The following is a 24,538-nucleotide window of genomic DNA, read 5'->3' as shown; positions in this document are numbered from 1 at the left end:
AGACGAAAGAAATGGCCCAACCCCCCCCCCATACACATGTACATACACACGTCCACACACGCAAATATACATACCTACACAGCTTTCCATGGTTTACCCCAGATGCTTCACATGCCTTGATTCAATCCACTGACAGCACGTCAACCCCTGTATACCACATCGCTCCAGTTCACTCTATTCCTTGCCCTCCTTTCACCCTCCTGCATGTTCAGGCCCCGATCACACAAAATCTTTTTCACTCCATCTTTCCACCTCCAATTTGGTCTCCCTCTTCTCCTCGTTCCCTCCACCTCCGACACGTATATCCTCTTGGTCAATCTTTCCTCACTCATTCTCTCCATGTGCCCAAACCATTTCAAAACACCCTCTTCTGCTCTCTCAACCACGCTCTTTTTATTTCCACACATCTCTCTTACCCTTACGTTACTTACTCGATCAAACCACCTCACACCACACATTGTCCTCAAACATCTCATTTCCAGCACATCCATCCTCCTGCGCACAACTCTATCCATAGCCCACGCCTCGCAACCATACAGCATTGTTGGAACCACTATTCCTTCAAACATACCCATTTTTGCTTTCCGAGATAATGTTCTCGACTTCCACACATTTTTCAAGGCTCCCAAAATTTTCGCCCCCTCCCCCACCCTATGATCCACTTCCGCTTCCATGGTTCCATCCGCTGACAGATCCACTCCCAGATATCTAAAACACTTCACTTCCTCCAGTTTTTCTCCATTCAAACTCACCTCCCAATTGACTTGACCCTCAACCCTACTGTACCTAATAACCTTGCTCTTATTCACATTTACTCTTAACTTTCTTCTTCCACACACTTTACCAAACTCAGTCACCAGCTTCTGCAGTTTCTCACATGAATCAGCCACCAGCGCTGTATCATCAGCGAACAACAACTGACTCACTTCCCAAGCTCTCTCATCCCCAACAGACTTCATACTTGCCCCTCTTTCCAGGACTCTTGCATTTACCTCCTTTACAACCCCATCCATAAACAAATTAAACAACCATGGAGACATCACACACCCCTGCCGCAAACCTACATTCACTGAGAACCAATCACTTTCCTCTCTTCCTACACGTACACATGCCTTACATCCTCGATAAAAACTTTTCACTGCTTCTAACAACTTGCCTCCCACACCATATATTCTTAATACCTTCCACAGAGCATCTCTATCAACTCTATCATATGCCTTCTCCAGATCCATAAATGCTACATACAAATCCATTTGCTTTTCTAAGTATTTCTCACATACATTCTTCAAAGCAAACACCTGATCCACACATCCTCTACCACTTCTGAAACCGCACTGCTCTTCCCCAATCTGATGCTCTGTACATGCCTTCACCCTCTCAATCAATACCCTCCCATATAATTTACCAGGAATACTCAACAAACTTATACCTCTGTAATTTGAGCACTCACTCTTATCCCCTTTGCCTTTGTACAATGGCACTATGCACGCATTCCGCCAATCCTCAGGCACCTCACCATGAGTCATACATACATTAAATAACCTTACCAACCAGTCAACAATACAGTCACCCCCTTTTTTAATAAATTCCACTGCAATACCATCCAATCCTGCTGCCTTGCCGGCTTTCATCTTCCGCAAAGCTTTTACTACCTCTTCTCTGTTTACCAAATCATTTTCCCTAACCCTCTCACTTTGCACACCACCTCGACCAAAACACCCTATATCTGCCACTCTGTCATCAGACACATTCAACAAACCTTCAAAATACTCATTCCATCTCCTTCTCACATCACCACTACTTGTTATCACCTCCCCATTTACGCCCTTCACTGAAGTTCCCATTTGCTCCCTTGTCTTATGCACCCTATTTACCTCCTTCCAGAACATCTTTTTATTCTCCCTAAAATTTACTGATAGTCTCTCACCCCAACTCTCATTTGCCCTTTTTTTCACCTCTTGCACCTTTCTCTTGACCTCCTGTCTCTTTCTTTTATACTTCTCCCACTCAATTGCATTTTTTCCCTGCAAAAATCGTCCAAATGCCTCTCTCTTCTCTTTCACTAATACTCTTACTTCTTCATCCCACCACTCACTACCCTTTCTAAACAGCCCACCTCCCACTCTTCTCATGCCACAAGCATCTTTTGCGCAATCCATCACTGATTCCCTAAATACATCCCATTCCTCCCCCACTCCCCTTACTTCCATTGTTCTCACCTTTTTCCATTCTGTACACAGTCTCTCCTGGTACTTCCCCACACAGGTCTCCTTCCCAAGCTCACTTACTCTCACCACCTTCTTCACCCCAACATTCACTCCTCTTTTCTGAAAACCCATACTAATCTTCACCTTAGCCTCCACAAGATAATGATCAGACATCCCTCCAGTTGCACCTCTCAGCACATTAACATCCAAAAGTCTCTCTTTCGCACGCCTGTCAATTAACACGTAATCCAATAACGCTCTCTGGCCATCTCTCCTACTTACATAAGTATACTTATGTATATCTCGCTTTTTAAACCAGGTATTCCCAATCATCAATCCTTTTTCAGCACATAAATCTACAAGCTCTTCACCATTTCCATTTACAACACTGAACACCCCATGCATACCAATTATTCCCTCAACTGCCACATTACTCACCTTTGCATTCAAATCACCCATCACTATAACCCGGTCTCGTGCATCAAAACCGCTAACACACTCATTCAGCTGCTCCCAAAACACTTGCCTCTCATGATCTTTCTTCTCATGCCCAGGTGCATATGCACCAATAATCACCCACCTCTCTCCATCAACTTTCAATTTTACCCATATTAATCGAGAATTTACTTTCTTACATTCTATCACATACTCCCACAACTCCTGTTTCAGGAGTATTGCTACTCCTTCCCTTGCTCTTGTCCTCTCACTAACCCCTGACTTCACTCCCCAGACATTTCCAAACCACTCTTCCCCTTTACCCTTGAGCTTCGTTTCACTCAGAGCCAAAACATCCAGGTTCCTTTCCTCAAACATACTACCTATCTCTCCTTTTTTCACATCTTGGTTACATCCACACACATTTAGGCACCCCACTCTGAGCCTTCGAGGAGGATGATCACTCCCCGCGTGACTCCTTCTTCTGTTTCCCATTTTAGAAAGTTAATACAAGGAGGGGAGGATTTCCGGCCCCCCGCTCCCGTCCCCTCTAGTCGCTTTCTACGACACGCGAGGAATACGTGGGAAGTATTCTTTCACCCCTATCCCCAGGGATAATATACATATATATATACATATACACACACACACACATACACACACATACGCACATACACACACACACACATACATATATATACATATGAAAAATGTAAGAAACAATTTAGAAAACAAACTTTTAGCTTGAAATGAGTGAAAAAAATGAATGTCACATAATGGTTCAACCTCTGACGTTTGTGTGAATAAATTGTACATTTCTCATAAATGTATCAATTCTAATAACATCTCCCCTCCAGCAGCCACTTCTAAGCATAAATACTGATATCTCAACAAAACTGACTGGAATAACTTACATAACTTCTTTTCTGAAGTTCCTAGGGTAAATTACTGTATCTTATGTGGTGATGCTTCTGTCTCCACTAAATGCATAACAGAAGTTATTCTCGTGGGAATGGAAGCATTTATCCCTCTTCCTCCAAGACAACCTCATCATCCAATCCATGGTTCAACTGTTCCTGTTCTGATGCCATTCAGGCAAGGGATCAGGCATATAGGGCTTGGAAAACTCTCCTTCCTCTGGCTCCCATTCAGCTTCTATCACTGCATGTAACTGGTGCAAGCACGTTATCCACGAGGTGAAGCATTCCCCTATTCAAAAGTGCGATAACATTTCCTTGTCATCCACTGACAGATCTTTCTGGTATTTAGCTAAGGGCATCTCTAACAACTTCTGTTGCTCTACCTTTCCTTCTCTTTTTTATTCTGATGGTACTATAACTGTCTCTCCTGTAGATAAAGCAACTCTGCCTCCCGTTTCTTCTCTAACTCTACCTTGGATCACTAACATTCCTTCACACTCTAATGTTCCTCTTACTAATCCTAAGCCTCTACCATAACCTCTTATCGGACTGTCTGAAAAGCACTTCTTTCTCTGGACACAAGCAAGGCTTATGGTCCTGATGGCATCCATCCCCGTGTCCTAAAAGAGTATGCCACCAAACTTGCACCTGTACTTGCTTGTCTGTTCCATTGCTGTTTAAAAACCAAAACAACTCATTCTCCTTGGAAGCATGCATTGATACATCCCATTCCTATGAAGAGTGACTGTTCTGGCCTCTCTAACTATCGTCCTTTTGCTTTGACATCCACCATTCCAAAGTCTTTTGAATCCCTCCTCAACTCCCATATCCTTAAACACCTCGAAAATCATAGTCGTCTCTCCCATCACCAGTATGACTTCTGTAAGGCGAGATCCATGGGTGATATTCTTTCCTATCTTACTAATGTCTTGTTATCATCCCTGAAAGACTTTGGGAAGTCATGTGTAGTTGCCCTTGACATATCTGAGGCTTTTGGCAGGATGTGGCATCAGGGTCTCATCTCTAAGCTCTCCTCCCTCACTTTGCCCTTTCATATCCAGCTTCCTCTATGGCCGATCTATCTCTGTGGTTATTGACGGATCAGCCTCCCCCCAGTTCTCCATCAAGAGCAGTGTCTTTCAAGGTTCTGCCCTGTCCCTTACACCTTTCTCATTTTTTCAACAATTTCTTCCCCTCCACAAATAATCAGTGTGCTCATGCACTCAAATGCTGATGACTCAACATTGCATTCATCCACATCTTTCAATTCTGCTCCCTCTTCTCTCACTTGATCTGCATCTCATCTTGACACAGCTTCCTCAATAAAATCATACTTGGAAAGGATATCTCAGAGGGGTAGACAAAATCTTGTAAAGTTTAATGCCTCCAAGACCCAATTTCTACCCATCTCTCTATCAAAAACTCTCACAATTCTCGTCTATCCTTTGATGGTTCTGTAATTCCACCTATTGGCTCAATGAACATACTTGGTATTACTTTAACATCCACTCTTTCTTGGAAACCCCACATTATATAAACAGCTAAGTCTGCCTCTAAGAAACTAGGTGTCCTGTTTAGATGTTGAAACTTCTCTTCTGAACAGTTACTCTGTTTATACAAGGGATTGATTTGTCCTTGTATGGAGTACTGCTCTCACATTTGAGGTGATTCAAGCTCTGTATGCTTGACAGAGTTGAGTCAAAAGCAATCCAACTTGTAAACTGTCCCAGAATAACTTCAAACTTGACCCCCTTCCCCTACACTGCAATGTTCATTCACCTTCCCTCTCCTATAGGTATTACTCTGGTTTTTGCTCCCGAAAGCTGGCTGCTTGTGTGCCCACACCACTAGGTAGCCCATACAATACTTGGCAAGCCGCTGCATCACATGATTACTGTGGGGCCATTGGCAACTCAAGAGTGAGCCATTTTGATCGGCTTCTTTCCCTGATATGAAATAACTGCTAATAGAAAACAATTATGGCACTTACCCAACATCCCTGACTTTTGGGGACCAGATTTTGTGAAGAGAATAATGTGGATTTTCCAGGAAAAAGTGGAGGAATTTGTTATATTCAATATATCTGTGTTACTGCTGAGTTGAATTAGTGGTTTGAAATTAATTAATGGTGTTAGAAAAAGTAAGATTTAGAAAGAGATACTACCATAAACTGCATTTGCACTATTAGTTAGTGCTAGAGAAGAATAAGTATTTCAAACTCATATACCAATCATAAATGCATGCAGTGCTTCCAATATAAAAGGTTATTACAGCATCCAATAGTATTCCATGAACACCATTTAATCAGAACTGCCCAGAGAGTTTCCCTGTTCACCTTCACGTAAGCCTTTCCTGAATCTACAAATGTGGCATACCCACTCATCTTTTTTCCCCAAGAATTTTCAGCAAAATTTGTCTAAAATCTGATCTAAAATACACTTCCTTTCCTTAATCTACCATATTCTTCACTAAGAAGCAGTTCACTAATCCTTTAATACAATCAAATGCCACACCGTACTACCATACATCTTGCTAACTATGCTAAAGAGACATTCCTTCATACTTCTATCACTGATTTTTACTTCTCTCTCCTTTATGTATTGGAATAATGCTTGCCCCTGTCCAGCCATCAGGCACCAAACCACTTTTCCATGCTCCATTACTCACTTTCCAGATCCACTCCACAGCAGTTCAACCACTGATCTTCACCAACTCACTTAGTCTACTTATAATACTTGCCTTTTGATTCCTGAACCCTTAAATTGTCATTCATTTCAAATGACACTCATGTAGTGTGCAAAAAATTCCTTACATATACCATATGCATATATGGGAGGGTATTGATTGAGAGGGTGAAGGCATGTACAGAGCATCAGATTGGGGAAGAGCAGTGTGGTTTCAGAAGTGGTAGAGGATGTGTGGATCAGGTGTTTGCTTTGAAGAATGTATGTGAGAAATACTTAGAAAAGCAAATGGATTTGTATGTAGCATTTATGGATCTGGAGAAGGCATATGATAGAGTTGATAGAGATGCTCTGTGGAAGGTATTAAGAATATATGGTGTGGGAGGCAAGTTGTTAGAAGCAGTGAAAAGTTTTTATCAAGGATGTAAGGCATGTGTACGTGTAGGAAGAGAGGAAAGTGATTGGTTCTCAGTGAATGTAGGTTTGCGGCAGGGGTGTGTGATGTCTCCATGGTTGTTTAATTTGTTTATGGATGGGGTTGTTAGGGAGGTGAATGCAAGAGTTTTGGAAAGAGGGGCAAGTATGAAGTCTGTTGGGGATGAGAGAGCTTGGGAAGTGAGTCAGTTGTTGTTCGCTGATGATACAGCATTGGTGGCTGATTCATGTGAGAAACTGCAGAAGCTGGTGACTGAGTTTGTTAAAGTGTGTGAAAGAAGAAAGTTAAGAGTAAATGTGAATAAGAGCAAGGTTATTAGGTACAGTAGGGTTGAGGGTCAAGTCAATTGGGAGGTAAGTTTGAATGGAGAAAAACTGGAGGAAGTGAAGTGTTTTAGATATCTGGGAGTGGATCTGGCAGCGGATGGAACCATGGAAGCGGAAGTGGATCATAGGGTGGGGGAGGGGGCGAAAATTCTGGGAGCCTTGAAGAATGTGTGGAAGTCGAGAACATTATCTCGGAAAGCAAAAATGGGTATGTTTGAAGGAATAGTGGTTCCAACAATGTTGTATGGTTGCAAGGCGTGGGCTATGGATAGAGTTGTGCGCAGGAGGATGGATGTGCTGGAAATGAGATGTTTGAGGACAATGTGTGGTGTGAGGTGGTTTGATCGAGTAAGTAACGTAAGGGTAAGAGAGATGTGTGGAAATAAAAAGAGCGTGGTTGAGAGAGCAGAAGAGGGTGTTTTGAAATGGTTTGGGCACATGGAGAGTGTGAGGAAAGTGAGGAGAGTGAGGAAAGATTGACCAAGAGGATATATGTGTCGGAGGTGGAGGGAACGAGGAGAAGAGGGAGACCAAATTGGAGGTGGAAAGATGGAGTGAAAAAGATTTTGTGTGATCGGGGCCTGAACATGCAGGAGGGTGAAAGGAGGGCAAGGAATAGAGTGAATTGGAGCGATGTGGTATACCGGGGTTGACGTGCTGTCAGTGGATTGAATCAAGGCATGTGAAGCGTCTGGGGTAAACCATGGAAAGCTGTGTAGGTATGTATATTTGCGTGTGTGGATGTATGTATATACATGCGTATGGGGGTGGGTTGGGCCATTTCTTTCGTCTGTTTCCTTGCGCTACCTCGCAAACACGGGAGACAGCGGCAAAAAAAAAAAAAAAAAAATAAAAAAAAATTACACATAGGATGACAAAGAGGATAGGCAACATTCGTCAAAAGTGAAGGATCAAGGAGAAGGAGGAAGACTCAGTTGGAGATGGAAAGATGGACTGTTAAAGGTTCTGAGTGCCAAGGAGCCTAAACATGCAGAAGAGAGTAAAGTATGCATGGGATAGAGCAACTGAAGTGATGCAGTTTAGAAGTGGGTGATGTGCTGTCAATGGACTGATCTAGGGCATATGAAGCAATTAGAAGTCACCATGGAAAGGTCTATGAGGCCTGGGTGTGGATACATGACTCTAGTTTCAGTGCATTCTGCAGAAAGCTAGGGAGTAGATGGGAGTGAATGATGCCATTTCTTCATATGTTCTTGGTGCCCCCTTGCTAATACAGAAAACATCAGGGAAGTAGGGAAAAAATATGATTTACACAAAGAAACATAAACACCTGAGAGTCAACACTGTTCCTTACCTGTTGGTAAGGAAGTTAATTGCATTGTACACAAAGCCAAAACTAGAATAAGATTCTGAAGTTTGGTCAATACACCTATAGAAACATAAAGATCTAATAAAGAAGGTCCAGAGAAGAGAGAGAAAAAAAAGACTAACAGAAGTAACAAATGTGAATTACATAGAAAGGCTATAGGCAAAAAATTCCCCCAAATTGGATGAGAAGAGTAAGGGGTGACCTGATCACAACCTTTAAGTTTAAAAACGGATCAACGACAAAAACAGAGAACAGTACTTTGAGAGATGTAGGGAACATAACACAAACTTAAGTAGGAAATGTGTTAAAAGAGATGTGAAGAAGCGCTTTTGTATCATGAGAGTGGTGGATGAATGGATTAAAACGAGTGAAGGCATGGTTAATGCATACAGCATACAGAAATACAAACAGCTAATTCCAAAGTACAGGTACAGAATGAACTTAATTACTAATATAAGATAAACTGTTTCTTTCACGATAAAGCTGACGACAAAAGGTACCGAGTAAATTTGGTTGCTTGCAGTGAATGATGCAATTACATTTTATTCAACAATTTTTTGGTGAAAATGTTGTATGATATTTTTTCCAGCTCTGCTGTTAGTGTTATCTATGGATAAGAGATGAAATTATACATCAGTTGAGACTTTAAAACACTGCTTCCATTATCTTTCGTAGTCTACTAGCACACAACATCTATCAGAGAGAGCCAATGTACTGGCACATAACAGCCAAAGGGTTAAGAGCTTTGCTGCTCTCCTTACTTTCTTTTCTGTAATGGCTTCCCCTCATATATACCTCTCTCTACCTCCTTACCAAAAATCTTACAGTACTAATAGTCTTAATCTCTTACATCATTTCCACTCTTTAAGTTATTTTCTTCATCAGTCATGACTGTCATTAACATTCTTCCAAGATTGTTGCCTCTTACACATACCCCTTTTCTGCTTTTACTTAACTCCTCCATAGAAGTACTGTCAAAGAAAGAAGTAATTCTCCCTCTTATGATGATAATTCTTCCACTGCAACCATTTCAGGGTAACACTGGCAAAGTAGCTCTTTCCTTAATCAAAATAACATTATGATCAATTATGATTTTCAAACCTCTTCTTGAAGTGTAGTAATAAGTTCTCCTTTAGTGCCAATATCGAAATCCTTTGCGTCGACAGTTGCCTTGAGAGTAAGAACTTCATTGAGCTTTATTTCTGCTTCCTGTTGTAAGTCTAATGCCACCCGGCGTGCAGTCTCCAGATCACTTTCAAGTTCCTTCACCTTTTTTGATGAATCTGACACCTTTAAAGAGAAAACAAAGGTTATCTTCCAGTACTTTTTAAGCTTAAATTTATTATGTAATCTATTTATAAATTTATTCATTATACTTGACTGCCATCTCCTGCATCAGCAAGGTACACATATGTACATACACGCCCATATACATACATATACATGTACATATCAACACATACACATTACATACATATCAACTTATATACATACATATAAACAGCCATATACATATATACACATGTACATACATATTCATACTTGCTTGCTTTCATCCTTCCCCGGCACCACCCAACCCCAGGAAACTGCATCACCACCCCCTGCTTCAGCGAGGTAGTGCCAGAAAAATAGACAAAAAAGGCCACATTCATTCACACTCAGTATCTTGCTGTCATGTGTAATGCACCAAAACCACAACTTCCATCCACATCCAGGCACCACAGACCTTTCTGTGGTTTATCTCAGACATTTCACATGCCCTGATTCAGTCCACTGACAGCATGTCGACCCCAGTAAACCACATCGCTCCAATGCATTCTATTCCTTGCACACTTCTCACCCTCCTACATATAATCTATCATGCAATTTACTAGAGATGAGGAAAGTGTTTAAGTGAACAGGATTTACCAAGTTAATGAGACCAGATATGGGAGAATATTTAGCTAGCTAATGAGATCAGATATGAGAGAAAATACATAATAATCACTGAGAGATATACGTAAGTGTACGTATGTAAGTAGGAGAGATGGCCAGAGAGCGTTATTGGGTTATGTGTTAATTGATAGGTGTGCAAAAGAGAGGCTTTTGGATGTTCATGTGCTGAGAGGTGCAACTGGAGGGATGTCTGATCATTATCTTGTGGAGGTGAAGGTGAAGATTTGTGGAGGTTTTCAGAAACAAAGAGAGAATGTTGGGGTGAAAAGAGTGGTGAGAGTAAGTGAGCTTGGGAAGGAGACTTGTGTGAAGAAGTACCAGGAGAGACTGAGTACAGAATGGAAAAAGGTGAGAACAAAGGACGTAAGGGGAGTAGGGGAGGAGTGGGATGTACTTAGGGAAGCAGTGATGGCTTGAGCAAAAGATACTTTTGGCATGAGAAGCGTGGGAGGTGGGCAGATTAGAAAGGGCTGTGAGTGGTGGGATGAAGAAAGAAGTAAGATTATTAGTGAAAGAGAAGAGAGAGGCATGGACAATTTTTGCACGAAAAAATAATGCAAATGAGTGGGAGATGTATAAAAGAAAGAGGCAGGAGGTCAAGAGAAAGGTGCAAGAGGCAAAAAAGAGGGCAAATGAGAGAGTATCATTAGATTTTTGGGAGAATAAGAGCAAGGTTATTAGGTACAGTAGGGTTGAGGGTCAAGTCAATTGGGAGGTAAGTTTGAATGGAGAAAAACTGGAGGAAGTAAAGTGTTTTAGATATCTGGGAGTGGATCTGGCAGCGGATGGAACCATGGAAGCGGAAGTGAATCACAGGGTGGGGGAGGGGGCAAAAATTCTGGGAGCCTTTGAAGAATGTTTGGAAGTCGAAAACATTATCTTGGAAAGCAAAAATGGGTATGTTTCAAGGAATAGTGGTTCCAACAATATTGTATGGTTGCGAGGCGTGGGCTATGGATAGAGTTGTGCGCAGGAGGGTGGATGTGCTGGAAATGAGATGTTTGAGGACAGTATGTGGTGTGAGGTGGTTTGATCGAGTAAGTAATGTAAGGGTAAGAGAGATGTGTGGAAATAAAAAGAGTGTGGCACTATGCACACATTCCGCCAATCCTCAGGCACCTCACCATGAGTCATACATACATTAAATAACCTTACCAACCAGTCAATAATACAGTCACCCCCTTTTTTAATAAATTCCACTGCAATACCATCCAAACCTGCTGCCTTGCCGGCTTTCATCTTCCGCAAAGCTTTTACTACCTCTTCTCTGTTTACCAAATCATTTTCCCTAACCCTCTCACTATGCAGACCATCTCGACCAAAACACCCTATATCTGCCACTCTATCATCAAACACATTCAACAAACCTTCAAAATACTCACTCCATCTCCTTCTCACATCACCACTACTTGTTATCACCTCCCCATTTGCGCCCTTCACTGAAGTTCCCATTTGCTCCCTTGTCCTACGCACTTTATTTATTTACCTCCTTCCCACGCATTCCTCGCGTGTCATAGAAGGCGACTAGAGGGGACGGGAACGGGGAGCCAGAAATCCTCCCCTCCTTGTATTTTTTAAATTTCTAAAATGGGAAACAGAAGAAGGAGTCACGCGGGGAGTGCTCATCCTCCTCGAAGGCTCAGACTGGGGTGTCTAAATGTGTGTGGATGTAACCAAGATGTGAAAAAAGGAGAGATAGGTAGTATGTTTGAGGAAAGGAACATGGATGTTCTGGCTCTGAGTGAAACGAAGCTCAAGGGTAAAGGGGAAGAGTGGTTTGGGAATGTCTTGGGAGTAAAGTCAGGGGTTAGTGAGAGGACAAGAGCAAGGGAAGGAGTAGCACTACTCCTGAAACAGGAGTTGTGGGAGTATGTGATAAAATGTAAGAAAGTAAATTCTCGATTAATATGGATAAAACTGAAAGTTGATGGAGAGAAATGGGTGATTATTGGTGCATATGCACCTGGGCATGAGAAGAAAGATCATGAGGCAAGTGTTTTGGGAGCAGCTGAATGAGTGTGTTAGTGGTTTTGATGCATGAGACCGGGTTATAGTGATGGGTGATTTGAATGCAAAGGTGAATAATGTGGCAGTTGAGGGAATAATTGGTATACATGGGGTGTTCAGTGTTGTAAATGGAAATGGTGAAGAGCTTGAAGATTTATGTGCTGAAAAAGGACTGGTGATTGGGAATACTTGGTTTAAAAAGCGAGATATACATAAGTATACGTATGTAAGTAGGAGAGATGGCCAGAGAGCGTTACTGGATTACGTGTTAATTGACAGGCGTGCGAAAGAGAGACTTTTGGATGTTAATGTGCTGAGAGGTGCAACTGGAGGGATGTCTGATCATTATCTTGTGGAGGATAAGGTGAAGATTTGTATGGGTTTTCAGAAAAGAAGAGTGAATGTTGGGGTGAAGAGGGTGGTGAGAGTAAGTGAGCTTGGGAAGGAGACTTGTGTGAGGAAGTACCAGGAGAGACTGAGTACAGAATGGAAAAAGGTGAGAACAATGGAAGTAAGGGGAGTGGGGGAGGAATGGGATGTATTTAGGGAATCAGTGATGGATTGCGCAAAAGATGCTTGTGGCATGAGAAGAGTGGGAGGTGGGTTGATTAGAAAGGGTAGTGAGTGGTGGGATGAAGAAGTAAGATTATTAGTGAAAGAGAAGAGAGAGGCATTTGGACGATTTTTGCAGGGAAAAAATGCAATTGAGTGGGAGATGTATAAAAGAAAGAGACAGGAGGTCAAGAGAAAGGTGCAAGAGGTGAAAAAGAGGGCAAATGAGAGTTGGGGTGAGAGAATATCATTAAATTTTAGGGAGAATAATTAGATGTTCTGGAAGGAGGTAAATAAAGTGCGTAAGACAAGGGAGCAAATGGGAACTTCAGTGAAGGGCACAAAAGGGGAGGTGTTAACAAGTAGTGGTGATGTGAGAAGGAGATGGAGTGAGTATTTTGAAGGTTTGTTGAATGTGTTTGATGATAGAGTGGCAGATATAGGGTGTTTTGGTCGAGGTGGTGTGCAAAGTGAGAGGGTTAGGGAAAATGATTTGGTAAACAGAGAAGAGGTAGTAAAAGCTTTGCGGAAGATGAAAGCCGGCAAGGCAGCAGGTTTGGATGGTATTGCAGTGGAATTTATTAAAAAAGGGGGTGACTGTATTATTGACTGGTTGGTAAGGTTATTTAATGTATGTATGACTCATGGTGAGGTGCCTGAGGATTGGCGGAATGCGTGCATAGTGCCATTGTACAAAGGCAAAGGGGATAAGAGTGAGTGCTCAAATTACAGAGGTATAAGTTTGTTGAGTATTCATGGTAAATTATATGGGAGGGTATTGATTGAGAGGGTCAAGGCATGTACAGAGCATCAGATTGGGGAAGAGCAGTGTGGTTTCAGTAGTAGTAGAGGATGTGTGGATCAGGTGTTTGCTTTGAAGAATGTATGTGAGAAATACTTAGAAAAGCAAATGGATTTGTATGTAGCATTTATGGATCTGGAGAAGGCATATGATAGAGTTGATAGAGATGCTCTGTGAAGGTATTAAGAATATATGGTGTGGGAGGCAAGTTGTTAGAAGCAGTGAAAAGTTTTTATCGAGGATGTAAGGCATGTGTACGTGTAGGAAGAGAGGAAAGTGATTGGTTCTCAGTGAATGTAGGTTTGCGGCAGGGGTGTATGATGTCTCCATGGTTGTTTAATTTGTTTATGGATGGGGTTGTTAGGGAGGTGAATGCAAGAGTTTTGGAAAGAGGGGCAAGTATGAAGTCTGTTGGGGATGAGAGAGCTTGGGAAGTGAATCAGTTGTTGTTCGCTGATGATGCAGCACTGGTGGCTGATTCATGTGAGAAACTGCAGAAGCTGGTGACTGAGTTTGGTAAAGTGTGTGAAAGAAGAAAGTTAAGAGTAAATGTGAATAAGAGCAAGGTTATTAGGTACAGTAGGGTTGAGGGTCAAGTCAATTGGGAGATAAGTTTGAATGGAGAAAAACTGGAGGAAGTAAAGTGTTTTAGATATCTGGGAGTGGATCTGGCAGCGGATGGAACCATGGAAGCGGAAGTGGATCATAGGGTGGGGGAGGGGGCGAAAATCCTGGGAGCCTTGAAGAATATGTGGAAGTCGAGAACATTATCTCGGAAAGCAAAAATGGGTATGTTTGAAGGAATAGTGGTTCCAACAATGTTGTATGGTTGCAATGCGTGGGCTATGGATAGAGTTGTGCGCAGGAGGATGGATGTGCTCGAAATGAGATGTTTGAGGACAATGTGTGGTGTGAGGTGGTTTGATCGAGTAAGTAACGTAAGGGTAAGAGAGATGTGTGGAAATAAAAAGAGCGCGGTTGAGAGATCAGAAGAGGGTGTTTTGAAATGGTTTGGGCACATGGAGAGAATGAGTGAGGAAAGATTGACCAAGAGGATATATGTGTCGGAGGTGGAGGGAACGAGGAGAAGTGGGAGACCAAATTGGAGGTGGAAAGATGGAGTGAAAAAGATTTTGTGTGATCAGGGCCTGAACATGCAGGAGGGTGAAAGGAGGGCAAGGAATAGAGTGAATTGGATCGATGTGGTATACCAGGGTTGACGTGCTGTCAGTGGATTGAATCAGGGCATGTGAAGCGTCTGGGGTAAACCATGGAAAGCTGTGTAGGTATGTATATTTGCGTGTGTGGACGTATGTATATACATGTGAATGGGGGTGGGTTGGCTATTTCTTTCGTCTGTTTCCTTGCGCTACCTCGCAAACGCGGGAGACAGCGACAAAGCAAAAAAAATAAAAAAAATATATATACACACACACAGATACATATAAATATATACACATGTACATAATTCATACTGTCTGCCCTTATTCATTACCATCGCCACCCCGCCACACATCAAATGACAACCCCCTCCCCCCGCATGTGTGCGAGGAAGCGCTAGGAAAAGACAACAAGGGCCACATTCGTTCACACTCAGTCTCTAGCTGTCATGTATAATGCACCAAAACCACACCTCCCTTTCCACATCCAGGCCCCACAAAACTTTCCATGGTTTACCCCAGATGCTTCACATCCTTTGGTTCAATTCATTGATAGCACGTCAACCACGGTATACCAAATTGTTCCAATTAACTCTATTCCTTGCATGCCTTTCACCCTCGTGCATGTTCAGGCCCCAATCACTCAACATCTTTTTCACTCCATCTTTCCACCTCCAATTTGGTCTCCTACTTCTCGTTTCATCCACCTCTGACACATATATCCCCTTTGTCAATCTTTCCTCACTCATTCTCTCCATGTGACTAAACCATTTCAAAACACCCTCTTCTGCTCTCTCAACCACACTCTTTTTATTAACACACATCTCTCTTACCCTTTCATTACTTACTCGATCAAACCACCTCACATCATATATTGTCCTCAAACATCTCATATCCAGCACATCCACCCTCCTCTGCACAACTCTATCTATAGCCCATGCCTCGCAACCATATAACATTGTCGGAACCACGATTCCTTCAAATATACCCATTTTTGCTTTCCGAGATAACATTCTCGCCTTCCACACATTTTTCAATGCTCCCAGAACATTCACCCCCTCCCCCACCCTATGACTCACTTCCGCTTCCATTGTTCCATCAGCTGCTAAATCCACTCCCAGATATCTAAAACAATTCACTTCCTCCAGTTTTTCTCCATTCAAACATACCTCCCAATTGACTTGTCCCTCAACCCTACTGTACCTAATAACCTTGCTCTTATTCACATTTATTCTCAGCTTTCTTCTTTCACACACTTTACCAAACTCAGTCACCAGTTTCTGTAGTTTCTCACCCGAATCAGCCACCAGCGCTGTATCATCAGCGAACAACAACTGACTCACTTCCCAAGCTCTCTCATCCATAACAGACTGCATACTTGCCTCTCTCTCCAAAACTCTTGCATTCATCTCCCTAACAACCCCATCCATAAACAAATTAAACAACCACGGAGATATCACGCACCCGTCGCAACTCGACATTCACTGAGAAGGAATCACTTTCCTCTCTTCCTACTCGTACACATGCCTTACCTCGATCAAAACTTTTCACTGCTTCTAACAACTTGCCCCCACACCATATATTCTTAATACCTTCCACAGAGCATCTCTATCAACTCTATCATATGCCTTCGCCAGATCCATAAATGCTACATACAAATCCATTTGCCTTTCTAAGTATTTCTCACATACATTCTTCAAAGCAAACAGCTGATCCACACATCCTCTACCACTTCAGAAACAACACTGCTCTTCCCCAATCTGATGCTCTGTACATGCCTTCACCCTCTCAATCAACACCCACCCATATAATTTACCAGGAATACTCAACAAACTTATACCTGTAATTTGAGCACTCACCTTTATCCCCTTTGCCTTTGTACAATGGCACTATGCAAGCATTCCGCCATTCCTCAGGCACTTCACCATGAGTCATACATACATTAAATAACCTTACCAACCAGTCAACAACACAGTCACCCCCTTCTTTAATAAATTCCACTGCAATACCATCCAAACCTGCTGCCTTGCCAGCTTTCATCTTCCACAGAGCTTTTACTACCTCTTCTCTGTTTACCAAATCATTTTCCCTAACCCTCTCACTTTGCACACCACCTAGACCAAAACACCCTATATCTGCCACTCTATCATCAAACACATTCAACAAACCTTCAAAATACTCACTCCATCTCCTTCTCATATCACCACTACTTGTTATCACCTCCCCATCAGCCCCCTTCACTGATGTTCCCATTTGTTCCCTTGTCTTATGCACTTTATTTGCCTCCTTCCAAAACATCTTTTTATTCTCCCTAAAATTTAATGATACTCTCACCCCAACTCTCATTTGCCCTCTTTTTCACCTCTTGAATCTTTCTTTTGACCTCTTGCCACTCTCTTTTATAAATCTCCCACTCATTTGCATTATTTACCTGCAAAAATTGTCCAAATGCCTCTCTCTTCTCTTTCACTAATAATCTTACTTTTTTTATTATAACCACCAATTCTTCTTTCCTTCATCAAAGAGATTGCATGTGGTAATTCTACCGCCTAAAGACACCCTTTCATAAGCATTTCTTCTTTCTTTCCCCTTTCATCTTTACTTGGTGCATGTTCTTCATCCAGTCCAAAAATGATCAAAGATTTACATCTGTTAAGCTCCTGGTAAAGTAAATCTTACTAATTTAGGTTTCACCCACCTTGCAACTACATCCAATTTTAGTTCATCAACCTCTGCTCCTTTAGCTTTCTCTATAATCTCCCTTTCTACTAATGGTCATGGATCCTGTATGCTTTGCACTTTTCTGAAATTCTCATCTACTGAACTGTAAATTTTACTGTTTTCTCTTAAACAGTACACATCATTCTATCTAATGCTTCACTCAGTGCACTGTGCACATCAATTTCAGTGTCCCCAGGGTCCTGTCCCACTGCATCAGTCACCATGCCCAGTCTCAAATATTCTATGTAATCATATAAATTCTTAAATACTGTATTTGTATGATGTCTGCATTAACCTTGTCCTCAATCATTTCATTCCCATTCAACCACCATTTATACTATAATAATATTTCTTTAATCTTTTTTAATAAGCTTCTTGCTTAATTCCATGCTATGTCCTCTAGTTGTCCTATCCCTACAGCTTTTGAAGAACAGTTCACTGTATATATCATCTATCTGACAGGTCATCTTTGTGTAAGTACCTAACTGTTCTGTAGGGAGGAATGAGTTTTACACTAATGGAGCCCCACCTCTTCAACATTCTCTACTTTTATACAACTCCTTAAATTTGTATGAAGTCCTCAGTAATCATGTCCTCATGGAAAAGTGCAATCAACGACCAGATGAGGATCTCATCTTGGGAATGATGTTACAAACTTTCTCAACAAAAGCATTCTCATCAAAACAGAAGGAAGAATTCTTCACATCAGTCAAGAAATATTTTGTTTGTCTATGTGATTATGTGCTTAAGAAGCTCTCCCTGAAGAATGAGCTGATTCAGAATGCAAGTGTTGCTGACCCAAGGAAAAGAATGGATGCAAAGTTTGCATCAGTGCTCTACTCTGCGAAGAAATTCCTCTTCATGGAAGAGCGGATAGATAAGCTTGAACTTGAATTTGCTCACTACCAGGTAAATCAGCTTGAAGGTGAATATCTTGACCAAAGAGCTGACGAGTTGTGGTTGGCCATTTCAAACTAAGAGACAAGTCTTATAAGGAAAAGTATGTACATCTTCCCAGAATCATGTTTGATATCCTATCAGTTAAAAACAGCAATACTGAAGATGAGAGAATTTTCAGTCTGGTAAGGAAAAACCCCACTGAATTTTGCCCAAGTCTTGCCACACAAACATTATCAGATTTCCTTACACAGAAAGTGTATAGCTGTGCTAAAAAAAAGAAAAATAATTGTCATCAAGTGAAGTTCAGTGAAAGGCTTCTGGAGAAGTGCAAACAGGCAACACTGCCTATAACAAAAAGCTCTCTAGTTAGGACTGAATATGTGTGGACAAACAAACATTAGAACCTTTGTTGACTTAGTTTAAGGACCAAAAATGAAAGACTACTGTCTTTGTTGGTTTTTAAGTGAACAATTGTGGACTATCTACGTGTAGATAAACAAATAGAAATAACAGCTTGAGCACAGGACATCACAATTTCCTGTCTTGAAAGTGCAACCTTCATTGTGCGTAGTTGTAAGTTTCGCTTTCCAAAATTATTTTCTTTTACTCAAAATTCCTTATTTTCCCTTTCTTTTATCTGACAAGATCGGCAGCTCTGGTAATATGAATGTTTTCACTGGTTTATTAGAGATTACCCACACTAAATTTTGCAGGAAAGGATCGGGTCTAAACATAGTAGTTCATTTCATCCCCATTAATTAATGGTTGAGGCCCAAATAAACTCATCTGATGATGTAACTTATGTGCTGAGGATTTGATTTTTCTAGCAAAATTTTCATTGTTACTCTTCATCAGTCATTGCTAGAAAATTTTAGTAAATTAAATTCAACCACTATAAGAATGGCAATTGATGGAAGGGAACTAGTAATTTATCACTCACTTATTATCATACTATTGTTGTACTTAATTGACGTCTCCCGCATTTAGCAAGGCAGCGCAAAGAAACAGACGAAAGAATGGCCCAACCCACACACATACACATGTATATACATAAACGCCCACACACACACATATACGTACATATGCATTTCAACGTATACATATTCTTACTTGCTGCCTTAATCCATTCCCGTCGCCACCCCCACACAAACACGCACATATACGTACATATACATTTCCGATGTATACATACATATACATACCTAGACATATACATATATACACAGGTACATATTCTTACTCTGTTCCTTCTTTTGGAAAATTAAAAAAAAAAAAAAAAAAAAAAAAAAAGAGAGGGGGAGGATTTCCAGCCCCCCGCTCCCTTCCCTTTTAGTCACCTTCTACGACACGCAGGGAATACGTGGGAAGTATTCTTTCTCCCCTATCCCCAGGGATATCCCCTCTCATTTTTTTTTTAATTTTCCAAAAGAAGGAACAGAGAAGAGGGCCAGGTGAGGATATTCCCTCAAAGGCCCAGTCCTCTGTTCTTAACGCTACCTCACTATCGCGGGAAATGGCGAATAGTATGGAGAAAAAAAAAAAAAAAACATTCTTACATGCTAACTTCATCCATTTCCTGTCGCCACCCTCCCACACACAAATTAACATACCCCCCTCTCTCTCCAGCAAGGCAGTGCCAGGAACATACAAAAAAGGCCACATTTGTTCACACTCAGTCTCTAGCTGTCATGTGTTATGCACTGAAACCACAGCTCCCTTTCCACATCTAGGCCCCACTAAACTTTCCATGGTTTACCTCAGACGCTTCACATGCCCGCGGTTCAATCCATTAACAGCACATCGACCCCAGTATATCACACTGTTCCATTCACTCTATTCCTTGCATGCCTTTCACCCTCCTGTATGTTCGGGCCCCAATCACTCAAAATCTTTTTCACTCCATCCTTCCACCTCCAATTTGGTCTCCCACTTCTCCTCTTTCCCTCCACCTCTGACACATATATCCTCTTGGTCAATCTTTCCTCACTCATTCTCTCCATGTGACCAAACCATTTCAATACATCCTATTCTGCTCTCTCAAACACACTCTTTTCATTACCACACAGCTCTCTTACCCTTCCATTACTTACTCGATCAAACCACCTCACACCACATACAGTCCTCAAACATCTCATTTCCAACACATCCACTCTCCTCCACAGAACCCTATCTATAGCCCATGCCTCGCAACCATATAACATTGTTGGAACCACACTCCTTCAAACATACCCATTTTTGCTCTCCGAGATAACGTTCTCACCTTCCATGCATTCTTCAACGCTCCCAGAACCATTGCCCCCTCCTCCACCCTGCGACTCATTTCCACTTCCATGGTTCCATCCACTGTTAAATCCACTCCCAGATATCTAAAACATTTCACTTCCTCCAGTTTTTTTCCATTCAAACTTACCTCCCAATTAACTTGTCCCTCAGCCCTACTGACCCAAATAACCTTGCTCTTATTCATATTTTTTTTCAAACACTTTACCAAACTCAGTCACTAACTTCTGCAGTTTCTCACTTGAATCAGCCACCAGTGCTGTATCATCAGCGAACAACAACTGACTCACTTCACAAGCCCTCTCATTGACAACAGACTGCATACTTGCCCCTCTCTCCAAAACTCTTGCATTCACTTCCCTAGCAACCTCAGCTATAAACAAATTAAACTACCATGGGGACATCACAAACCCCTGCCACAAACCGACATTCACTGGGAACCAATCACTTTCCTCTCTTCCTACTCATACACATGCCTTACATCGTCTATAAAAACTTTTCACTGTTTCTAGCAACTTACCTCACACCCCATATACTCATAATGCCTTCCACAAAGCATCTTTATCAACCCTATCATATGCCTTCTCCAGATCCATTAATGCTACATACAAATCCATCTGTTTTTCTAAGTATTTCACATGTACATTCTTCAAAGCACACACCTTATCCACACATCCTCTACCACTTCTGAAACCACACTGCTCTTCCCCAATCTGATGCTCTGTACATGCCTTTACCCTGTCAATCAATACCTTACCATACAGTTTCCCAGGAATACTAAAACACTTATACCTCTGTAATTTGAGCACTAACCTTTATCCCCTTTGCCTTTGTACAATGGCACTATGCATGCATTCTGCCAGTCCCCAGGCACTTCACCATGAACCAAACATACATTGAATACCCTTACCAACCAATCAACAACACAGTCACCTCCTTTTTTAATAAATTCCACTGCAATACGATCCAAACCCACCCGCCTTGCTGGCTTTCATCTTCCGCAAAGCTTTCACTACCTCTTCTCAGTCTGCCATACCATTCTCCCTGATCCTCTCACTTTGCACACCACCTCGACCAAAACACCCTATGTCTGTCACTCAGCCATCAAACACATTCAACAAACCCTCAAAATACTCACTTATCTCCTTTTCACTTCACCACTTCTTGTTATTACCTCCCCATTAGCCTCCTCCAGTGATGTTCCCATTTGTTCTCTTGTCTTACACACTTTATATACCTCCTTCCAAAACATCTTTTCATTCTCCCCAAAATTTAATGATACTCTCACACCCCAACTCTCATTTGCCCTCTTTTTCACCTCTTGCACCTTTCTCTTGACCTTACGTTGCTTTCTTTTATACATCTCCCAGTCATTTGCACTACTTCCTTACAAAAATCATCTAAACGCCTCTCTCTTCTCTTTCACTAACAATCTTACTTCTTAATCCCACCACTCACTACCCTTTCTAGTCTGCCCACCCACCTTTCTCATGCTACAAGCATCTTCTGCACAAGCCATCACTGCTTCCCTAAATACAACCCATTCCTCCTCCACTCCCCTTACATCATTTGCTCTCACCTTTTGCCATTTTGCACTCAGTCTCTCCTGGTACTTCTTCACACAAGTCTCCTTTCCAAGCTCACTTACTCTCACCACTCTCTTCACCCGAGCACTCTCTCTTCTTTTCTGAAAACCTCTACAAATCTATACCATTGCCTCCATAAGATGATGATCAGACATCCCTCCAGCAACACCTCTCAGCACATTAATATCCAAAAAAGTCTCTCTTTGACACGCCTATAAATTAACATGTAATCCAATAACACTGGCCATCTCTCCTACTTACATACATATACTTATGTATATCTCTCTTTCTAAACCAGGTATTCCCAATCACCAGTCCTTTTTCAGCACACACATCTACAAGCTCTTCACCATTTCCCTTTACAACACTGAACACCCCATGTACACCAATTATACCCTCAACTGCCATATTACTCACCTTTGTATTCAAATCACCCATCAATATAACCTGGTCACGTGTATCAAAGGCTCCCAAAACACTTGCCTCTCATGATCTTTCTTCTCATGCCCAGGTGCACAGGCACCAATAATCATCCATCTCTTTCCATCCACTTTCAGTTTTACCCATATCAATCTAGAGTTTACTTTCTTACACTCTATCACATACCCCCACAACTCCTGCTTCAGGAGTAGTGCTACTCCTTCCTTTGCTTTTGTCCTCTCACCAACCCCTGACTTTACTCCCAAGACATTCCTAAACCACTCTTTTCCTTTACCCTCGAGCTTCGTTTCAGTCAGAGCCAAAACATCCAGGGTCCTTTCCTCAAACATACTACCTATCTCTCCTTTTTTCTCATCTTGGTTACATGCACACACATTTAGACACCCCAATCTGAGCCTTCGAGGAGGATGAGCACTCTCCACATGACTCCTTATTCCGTTTCCTCTTTTAGAAAGTTAAACACAAGGAGGGAAGGGTTTCTGGCCCCCTGCTCCCACCCCTTTAGTCGCCTTCTATGACACATGGGGCATCCGTGGGAAGTATTCTTTCTCCCCTGTCCCCATGATAATTTTGTGTCTTTTTGAAGCCTCAGGAGGGCCTGGCCTAGGAGTAAGACAACCCTGGTTACACAAGCTAAAGATATGATCAGACGGTAAGACCAACCATGCAACAATTTGTGAGGGGATTTCTGCAAAATGATCAGAAACTGACCCATGTCTGACTAAGGCTTTCACCCCCTCTTCTCTCTTAACCAAACCATTCTCCCTGACCCTCTCACTTCGCACACCACCTCGACCAAAACACCCTACATCTGCCACTCTATCGTCAAACGCTCTTAATAAACCTCCAAAATACTCACTCCATCTCCTTTTCACTTCATGACTACCTGATAACACTTCCCCCCTTCACTGATGTTCCCATTTGTTCTCATCTTGCACACGTTATTTACCTCCTTCCATAAGATCTTTACATTCTCCCTAAAGTTTAATGATACTCTCTCGTCCCAACTTTCATTTGCCCTCCTTTTCAACCCTTGCACCTTCCTCTTGACCTCCTGCCACTTTTTCTTATACATCTCCCAGTCATTTGCACTCCTTCCGTGTATCGTCCAAATGCCTCTCTTTTCTGTTTCACTAACAACTTTACTTCTTCATTCCACCACTCATTACCCTTTCTATTCTCCCCACCTCCCACCTTTCTCATGCCACATGCAACTTTTGAACACACCATCACTGCTTCCCTAAATACATCCCATTCCTCACCAACTCCCCTCATGTCATTTGCTCTCACCTTTTGCCGTTCTACACACAATCTCTCCTGGTACTTCCTCACACAGATCTCCTTTCCAAGCTCACTTACTCTCAACACTCGCCACTCTCTTCTCCCCAACATTCTCTCTTTGTTTTTGAAAACATCTACAAATCTTCACCTTCACCTCCACATCCCACCAGCTGCCCCTCTCAGCACATTATATCCAAGTCTCTCTTTTACAAACCTATCAATTAACATGTAATCTAATAATGCCCTTTGACCATCTCTCCTACTCAAATATGCATACTTGTGTAACTCTCTCATTTCAAACCAGGTATTCCTAATCACCAGTCTTTTTCATCACAGAAATCCACAAGATCTTCACCATTTCTATTCACAACACAGAATACCCTATGTACACCAATTATACCCTCAACTGCCTTATTACTCACCACATTCAAATCACCAATCACTAATACCCAATCCTGTGCACCAAAACTGCTGACACACTCACTCAGCTGCTCCCATAACTCTTGCCTCTCAAGATCTTTTTTCTCATGAACAG

At 41.8% G+C, this 24,538-nt stretch overlaps 1 protein-coding gene across 1 annotated transcript in view; it reads right to left on the bottom strand.

Moving 5' to 3' along the window:
* The window catches only part of LOC139750336 (uncharacterized), a 224,672-nt gene that overhangs the window by 94,790 nt on the left and 105,344 nt on the right, over positions 1–24,538 (bottom strand). Inside the window, exon 10 of the mRNA XM_071665015.1 lies at positions 9,440–9,628. Coding sequence (XP_071521116.1) covers positions 9,440–9,628 — 189 coding nt within the window. The remainder of the gene's footprint in view (positions 1–9,439; positions 9,629–24,538) is intronic.

Source organism: Panulirus ornatus, chromosome 9, assembly GCF_036320965.1.
Source record: "Panulirus ornatus isolate Po-2019 chromosome 9, ASM3632096v1, whole genome shotgun sequence".
Taxonomy (NCBI): Eukaryota; Metazoa; Arthropoda; class Malacostraca; order Decapoda; family Palinuridae; genus Panulirus; species Panulirus ornatus.
This window is presented reverse-complemented; position numbering and strand designations above follow the sequence as displayed.